We start from the raw sequence: 8,898 nt of genomic DNA on the forward strand, positions 1-8,898 counted from the left end.
GAGTCTGTACACTAAGAATGCCAGGACTTAGCTTGTTAGCGCAAGAGCTTGTTTTTTGATCGCTTGTAGGCAATCAAAATTAGCAACTCGTTGCTTTTTTTTACGTTTTATTGTTTCTGTTATGAAACCGATCGTATAATAAACCGAAAGGGTTTTTTTACCAGCGTCTTTATTTCTTGGAGAACAATACAATTCCTATAAAAGTGTGGAAAAAACGTTATACAAAAATTACTATTAGAAGTATATGCATAGAAACTTAACGGAAAACTCATTAGGAAATTTATCGGATATTATTTCCGAAAAAGCTTTCATATCCGCTAGTGAAAAATATTCATCATTGGCGATATATCGATCGACTACGATATGTGCCAAGTATTTACGATGTTCCGAATCAAGTTCGCTATGTTTTGCGTAGAAATTTGTAACAATTTTGCTTATCATTGTTTTTTAATACAGTATCCAGAACCTGTCCACAAATCTCGGTGGGAAGATGAATGAACCGTTGCTTTGATGTACTTGGCTTGTATTCATCTAGCTATGAACAATTATGGATGCAACACCTATCTTGTGCAAATAGAGTGCTTTTATCCCAGGAAACTAATTTTTACCGCAGAGCATGTTTATGTGTTTATGTTTATGTTTATCTTCAAATAATCGAAGATTCTACCGTGTTCTGGCAGAAATGTTTGTTATTTATAGAAAATTGCCACATTTGTAATACATGGAAAAAGCTATTACTAAAGTTAGTTTCAACTTACGAATCAATATTGCATAGATTTCCAGAGGAAGTTGAAACTCGTCCAAAATTATCTGTTTCAGTTCTGTATCTTCATCATCTTCTGAAAACAGCATATAAGGACTTGCAGTATTAAATTATAAAACATTAAAGGGCTTTACCGTTCAAATATTGAGGATCCGCAAGATAATCGCCAATGATTATTTCAGCATCAATTTTTCCTTTCAAAAACTTGAATTTAAATACAGTCGAAACATTAACATTGCCAGTACTTATGCACAAAAATCTTAGTGAAATTTACTTACCTGCAAGACCAATGCTGAAGTAAAATTGGGCTCTATTAAAAAATTTAACAATTTTTTCAAGAAATCGTTATTTCGTAGTTGGAATACGAAATCTGCCGCTGCAATGAAGCTTCATGTGACACTAAAAAAATCAGACGCGTTGATTGACATTTTATATAGTCGCACTGAGAAAATACATAGTCAGTTGAAAAACACCATACGACGATATTCTTTCTACCTAAATTATGTTGATATGAACAATATGTATAGTGCTTTCAAACTTGACAATCTCTATACAACTATATGTTTATTCATGGTAACATTATTATATTCTGAAGAAGAACTTACTCTCATGGTAGTCATAACTATATCACTTCTCAACTTTATGATGACCGAAAGTTCAATTTTACCTTGCTTGTAATTGTCATTGTGACTATTTTGTTCTTATTTTAATGATTGTCAGAATTACCACGCCAGAAAAGTCATGAAGACAAATAGTATAATCATGCTGTAGAGTTTTTGTTCTAGTGTTTGGTACAATGCAGATGGTAAATAATCTGATATCATGGTCGTTATTATTATTTGAATGCATAGTTGAAATGAGCATGAGGAACAGGTTAGGGTTACTGTATTATTTTTCTGAGTGTAAATAAAATTTAGTAATCTACACTTTTACCAGCCGCTGCCTAATTTTGGGTAAAAATCTTCCCAAAATAAACTAAAGTTCATCTACCCAATTTAAGGTAACGAGTGATGACCTCAAAATTTATGTAAATGTACCCATTTTTTACGATCAAGTCAAAGTTTGGGTAGGTTACGACCTGATCTTGGGTAGCTTATAGAAGAGCTCGACAATGAGTGATTTCTCCTCAAAAAATAGGTAAAAATGATTTTCAGTGTACTGACTGTTTTGTTATTTTGAATAAATTCCATTTCTCTGCGTGTAGAGTCGAATAAAATTTGGTCAGATAAATCTGGAACCTTGGCAACTCTGCCTGTCACTGACCGTTATTGAAAAATAAGATATTATCCAGTTTAATTCTGAAATAGCGTATATTATTTACCGCGTCTTCACTTCTTTTGTGTTATGCAGTGGTATAATAGTGATAAGTTACTTGTTTTATCCACAATTTTTTGTGTTTATTTGCAAAACCTTTTCTTCGTTCAAGAGAAGCATTTGAATTTGTTTTAGGTTATTCACACTGTTCTGTTTAGGGTTGTTCAATATTGTATGCCGGTATGAACACTAGTACAAAGCATATAGATAAGAATCATAACATTGCTTTATATCATCCGAAATTACTCCGTGAAGCCGATCGTGCTTTACGTGATGGCAGAGAAAAGGATGCAATATACTATGCTACGGAGGCTTTGTGCGCGGGGATACACAACAAATTTGATAATGTTGGCCGCAAGCTACCACAAAACGGTAAAAAGTATACATTCAATTTAAAACATTTCAGGTAACAGTTTTCATTTTCAGAAAGTTCTCTCGTTTCTCTACTTTGTCAACTTAAAAACGATTCAATAGTCACATCTGAAAAAAACCCAACAGATGGTTTCGAAAGTATATATCAACGTTGTAAACAAGTTCCAGAGCAGTGGTCCATTGTTCAAATTAATAAATCGTACACGCCCCACTGGAATGTTTTGACACATCGACAGCTGTTGCAAGAGAATACATCAATTGATATCGTGTTGTTCACGTATCCCAATTCAGAAATTATGGACAACAGACCAATAATGATTCGTATCGATCCTCCGAACGATCCCGATTTCTATTCGAACTTGTCCTTAATTCCAGAAAAAGTAAAACACTATCTAATAGAAGAGATTCGGACTGGTGTGTTGCGTCATGAGGAGATTGAAGCTTACATTACTAGCGCAATTGATCGTCTAACTTCATGGCTTGGTCCTTGGATCGTACTGTTTAGTGGAAAATTCAGTTCAACAAAAAATCAACAATTAGAGTCAGAAATTTTCAATCGAGTGGAAGATTTTTGCATCTTAAACAAACACAGTAAGCGAAACCAATTACTAATCTCATTAGTCGCGAGACGTCTGGATATGATTGACCAGGAGGCTATCTACCGTTTCTCGTGTGAAATGACAAAAGGTGATAACGATTCTCTGACGAAGTTGTACAATTTTCTCATCGTTTTAAAAGAACAAAAATTTGAAAAAAGCCAAATTTTCAATTGCTATCCTTGTTTGTTGATTGTCGGCGAATTGCTCGATGGCTATCCTTGGGAAGCAGTGAACACTAATCAAGAATTCAGCCGTCTTGGTTCCTTTAGAATCCTCTGGCAGTTATATATAGCGCATCATACTGCAATGTCCGGTGGATATTTACGACTGCCAGCGAAAAAGTGTCACACTATCATTAATCCGGGTAGGTAATCAGCTTTTCTATAATTTACACTGTACTTCGAATTGACAAAAATGTATCAAGTAGATTTTTTAACAGAATAGCCAGAAAGATACTATAAATTACAAATTTACATATTTTGTGTTTGATCGCATGAGTAATAGTGGGTTCACACTGCTCATGACCAGCACTAGACAATTATATAAAAGACTGCACGGTCGTACTCGGTACTGTGTCGGTATGACAAGTTATGATCAACCGTAAAAGTATCTATTTTCAGATAACAGTTTACCTAAAATGAGTGCTCGGTTGCGAACTTTCTACAAGGAGTGGTATCCGGATTTCAAATTAATTGCTGATCAACCTCCAGCGGATGGCGAATTCACTAAAATTCTCCAAGAGGCAGATGTAATGATGTAATGATATGCATTTCTATACTTCTGCGTACACCTTCATTGCCTTCATCAATATTGCAGCTACAACGGTCATGGCAGCGGTCTGCAGTTTATAGACGGAGACACGATTCTCCAACACGACATAAAAAGTTTAATCTTCCTCATGGGATGCGATTCGGTGAGGCTTCATTCCAACGGACTGTTCAGTGAAATGACCGGAAGTCATCTGTACTATAATATCGGAAAATGTGCGGCAGTTGTTGGTTCTTTATGGGTGTTGACTGATTTCTATACGGATTATTATTCTATACTGCTGGTCGCTGGCTGGATTCCAACGGCCAATCCGAAGTTTCGAGACTATTCCGTTATTGATCTAGATCCAACAGCGTTTAAGCACGGCATGCTGCGTGAGTAAACGATATAGACTTGTATTCAGAATAAAAATTAATGCATTTATAAATTATACAGAATGGAAGAAATTATCTGGTTCCACACTGGATGAACATTGCGATGATAATTTATTAAGACTGCTGACAGTGTTCCGTCGACGGAAGTGGTTACCAAAGCGAATTCGCTATGCTATGGTGTGTCGAGGTCTTCCTGTGGTCAATGCCACCTATTCTGATTAGCAGAGTGATTAAAGGCAGGTTTCTTCATGAGCTTAGTTCACAATCTAATACACCAAGACGTCAAATGAAAGAACAGCAACTGTCTAGAACGCAAAAAGAATCTCCCTGTACTTACACAAGAATCAACAATGACTTTCGTGACAGCAGAGCAAGACAAGGTTTCTTCTGCCGGTCACTTTCCATTCACGCATCCGATTACCTTCAATTGAATAATGAATAGCAACGATCTTTATGATTCAATTTGATAATAAATCCGCTCCCGGTGTCAGATCGGTATCAAGTTTGCGCAGGCTAAAGGCGCTTCCATCGGATTATATGTGTATGGTTCGGCAAAGTTTTACGTTTCTAACGGAAGAAAGGTATGAAATATGTTATAACTGTTATAGATATGGTTATTTGTATGTGTTGATAAGTACGTAATAGCTTGTGTATCTTTTTAGCCATATTTATATGTATTGACAACGAGAGAAAATTAAATCATAATTTTACTTAGATAGAATTTTGAACATTTAAATTTTACTATAGAGATTTTAACATCATGGACATTTGCCTTTTTGGTTGCAAAAACTGTTAAAATCTATTGAAGGGGTTCGGGATCGAACCCAGGAAAGCAACGAATCAGAGTGCTGGTTTGTCTCTCTAATACCTGTATAAACGAACACAAAATGCTATTTTTTCATATGTACTTTTATTTCTTGAGGCAGTTTACATAAGTTTTTCTTTGCCGTAGCATCACTTTTACATAGAATTCTTATCCTAATATAACTCCGATATATATTTTTATTATTTAAATTTAACTATTGGTTGAACTTAACTATTGGTTGAACTAATGGACTCGAACTAAAACTAAGAAATAATATTAATAATTGATAAAAAAAATATACTGAGCTGTAAGTGTTTAAAACCTGACCACATTTCTACGTGTATTTTTCCTCGAGTTTCTGATTTGCACTCCTATATAGAAAATAAAGATAAAGGAACACCCACATCAAAAGGGCCAATTATTAAATTGAAACTCCAATTGACTTTATGAAATGATAAAGAAGTTTCATGTAAGCAAGAATGTCGCGAACTATAACATTGGATAGTTTACCTTGGATTCGTACGGAATTTATTAGTTTAGATCTGACATCACGATATTCCACGCGACATGATCAATATACCGATAACCTTCGCCACAAGAACCATGATTAGTCTAGGAGAATCCAATTCGAAAGAGATATGCGTCTAACGTGAAAAAATGCTATCGGCTATGATTTGTTACAGTTTATCAGAACATAGCGTAGCCCCTTCTAAAACTTTTATAAACAAAACCGGTACATAGAAATCATTTTATTTTACTGCCCTTCAGCTTAAGAAGAAATGAGTGCATTGTATCAAACTAGACGTGATGCATTTCGATGTATTGTTACATAAACTAAATGTTAGCATAGAGATTGTTAAAATAATCTTCATCTTCCTTTTGATTGACGTCCTCTCACTTGAAATGTTTAATAGTTGATGGAACAAAAACTGGGTTAAATTGCCAGTTAATTTTCGTCTAGCGCCCAATGGACTTAACTTTCACTGGACTATCAATGATAGTCTCATGGTGTCATAACACCGAGTCTCCTTAGCCCAGATGAAAATACCTTTTTCTAACACAACATAAGACGCCGTACTTACTGAGGATATCGCTACAAGTTTGAGCTATATTTGACTGATATCGGAATAATTTCATGAAAAAGTAATACTGAGCTCCTAGGTTGCATAGGGTTCAGGATGCTTATTAGCTTAACATAAAAACTATCTTCGTCAAAATTTTCTAAATCGACCGTGTGCAGCATTCTCAATCCTTTCTCTGAGCGGCATACTATCGATCGACAGGATCGTAGCAAGCATCGTAGTGGAACTTAAAAATCGAAGGCATGAATTTCAGCCAAAGTACCTTCAAATGTGTCGGCTGCGAGAAGGATTGTGCTCTTTTCAGGCCAGTAAGCAACCAAACAGGATACTGGATTCTAATGAATTGAAGACGTGCCCGAATATTCTACAATGAGGTTTCTTACGAAATACGAGGATGATGAAGCGTTCGTGAAGATGGGTTATGGGCAGTACCGTTGACAAACGATCTATAAAGCCATTGATAGAGGTGATATCCCTAGCAAGTTCAAACTTGTTTGATCTGGCAAGGTATTAGCAGCTGCAGATAAAAAAAACAGGTTTTCGTTATGAAAACGACTACGCACAATAGGATGGGATAAGGTTGTTTGGAAAACACGAAAAGGTTTATTACCATAGACCTATTTCCCTATAAGCCCTACATACCATAAAAACACCAAAACGTATTTTTTCAAATTTAAAAGTTAGTTTCCTCGGGTCTTGAAAGCGAGTTTTGGAACATGTTCTTTCACTGAAAAATAAAATTACTTGCTATGCTGAGTAATTTTTGTGTACAGAAAGATCAACTCAGAACAACCGTTACAGCACAATCAAGGAAAGTCAAATCATATTACGATACTAGATATATTAAATAATGAACCATTGTTTAGACCTTGTATCGGTTTTCCCTTTGATAGCTTTCTCTACAAACGTCAGGTTGTTTTACAGTATTAGAAGGTTTCCTTCTTCGTCAAATTTTCTCCGGAAATGACACATGTGCTGGCTTTTAGAGTCCATAGGGTCCCAGTTTTCCCCATACTTATTATATACGAATTCTGAACCGTGGATGCGAAAACGTAGGTTCTCCGATTGTGGTAAAATTTGGCATAGTGATTATGGGAGAACAAAAGAAGGAACGCGGAAGGTTTTGTGAAGGTGAAATCTAAATAATAAAATTTTATTTTTTTTAAGCCTTAACTTAAAGTTTGAAATGTTTTGAAGAGAATCAGAAAAGCTAAATCATTTATTATAGAAAAACAAAAGAGCTAAGCTATTGCAGTTCAAGTATTTATTTCACGCTTTTTCAAAAGATAGAATTTAAACAGAATTTTAAATTTTTTCATTTTACGTTTAATCTTCGACTCATCAGTGCATAGCAGTTCTTGTTGAACTGCCACGCCGCGTCAACATGACGCACTGGTGAGTCAAAGACGAAACGTAAGATAGTGCAAACCGGTTCCTTAGACGATGTTTATAGTAGGTAAACATCAGGAGCGATACGTACCATGAAATATTGGAAAATTATTATTACAGATCATTAAATTGGACAATATATAGAACATTTTTATAAAGGGAACGGAGAGGTTAGAGCAAATAAAAAGCAACCAAGTAAGCAAATTTAGTTAATCTGCCGAATGTTGTGACACGATCTCAAACATTCAACAGTGGTAAAGCATAGCACAGCTGCCCATGGTGAGATATAAATCTTGTCACAAGCAACTCATAGCGTTCCGGTATGAAAACGTGGATGCAATGCGCCGGCTGATCAGCCTGTACACGAACGTATACTTTTAATCCTCCCTAGTACTATGTTGTTTCATTGAATACTTATAGGTATATCAAGAGCTAGAATTACTCTCTGTTTGCAAGAAAATAATAAAGTCACATAGTGTTAATCTTGCAGCTCAAACATTTTCCAACGTTCTGATGTATGCTATTGACCAATATGTTCCTAAACAAATTAGTAAGCCACCCGAACAAGTACCGTGGCAAACCGTAGAACTACGACGACTGAAAAGTTTAAAAAGGACAGCATTAAACAAATATTCTAAGAACGGAGATTTGTTGCACCGGCAAAACTACGTAGAAATCAACAAAGTTTTGAAAAAGACAGATTGAAGTCTAATCCAAAATCATTCTGGAAGCACGTTAACGAGAAAATGAAGGAGTAAGAACTTCCTTCATCTATGTTTTACAATGAACAGACAAGTTCTAGCATGCATGAAATTTGCGAAATTTTCATGAAAAAATTCTCTGAGATATTTTCTAGAGAAATTTTAGCACTTCCCAAATTACCCAGGTGGCACTTAACGTTCCCGTTTTGGGACAGTCAATGAATTCAATCAACAAAAGTGTAAGTTCCGTAAAAACAGCAGTCGCAAAAATGAAGTCTTCACACTCTGCTGGACCCGGCGGTATCCCGGCAGTTATTTTGAAGCGATGCTCTAGTGGTATTATAGTACCTCTATGTCTTCTGTTCCGACTGTCACTCATGACTGGAGTATTTCCTGATATCTGGAAATCTGCTTATATGTTTCCTGTGTACAAAAAAGGAGACAAGAAGAACATCGACAACTACCGTGGTATCACCGCTTTTAGCGCCATTCCTAAATTGTTTGAGCTTGTCGTTCTGGAGCCTATTTTTAATCACTGCAAGCAGTACATCGTTAAAAATCAACACGGGCTCATGCCGAAACGCTCAACGGCCACTAACCTACTAACTTTCACGACGTTTATAATGGATGCTATGTCTAAAGGTCATCAAAAGGACATTGTCTACACGGATCTCTCTGCTGCTTTTGATAAAATTAATCACGCTATCACAATTGCCAAATTGGACAGACTG

At 35.8% G+C, this 8,898-nt stretch overlaps 1 protein-coding gene across 2 annotated transcripts; it reads left to right on the forward strand.

Annotated features, from left to right (window-relative positions):
- Window positions 1-2,031: 2,031 nt before the first annotated feature.
- On the forward strand, window positions 2,032-4,701 carry LOC131432196 (uncharacterized). Of its 2 annotated transcripts, XM_058598331.1 has the most exons (6): window positions 2,032-2,449; window positions 2,504-3,136; window positions 3,278-3,412; window positions 3,669-3,804; window positions 3,865-4,190; window positions 4,252-4,701. In XM_058598331.1, the coding sequence occupies exons 1-6, from the start codon at window positions 2,260-2,262 to the stop codon at window positions 4,410-4,412; spliced, it is 1,581 nt and encodes a 526-aa protein (XP_058454314.1). In that variant the 5' UTR covers window positions 2,032-2,259; the 3' UTR covers window positions 4,413-4,701. The 2 variants fall into 2 exon arrangements, with proteins under 2 accessions (XP_058454314.1, XP_058454313.1); XM_058598330.1 differs by having other exon boundaries at window positions 2,504-3,412; window positions 4,252-4,698.
- The last annotated feature ends 4,197 nt before the right edge of the window (window positions 4,702-8,898 follow it).

The sequence above is a fragment of the Malaya genurostris genome, chromosome 2 (assembly GCF_030247185.1).
Source record: "Malaya genurostris strain Urasoe2022 chromosome 2, Malgen_1.1, whole genome shotgun sequence".
NCBI classification, from domain to species: domain Eukaryota; kingdom Metazoa; phylum Arthropoda; class Insecta; order Diptera; family Culicidae; genus Malaya; species Malaya genurostris.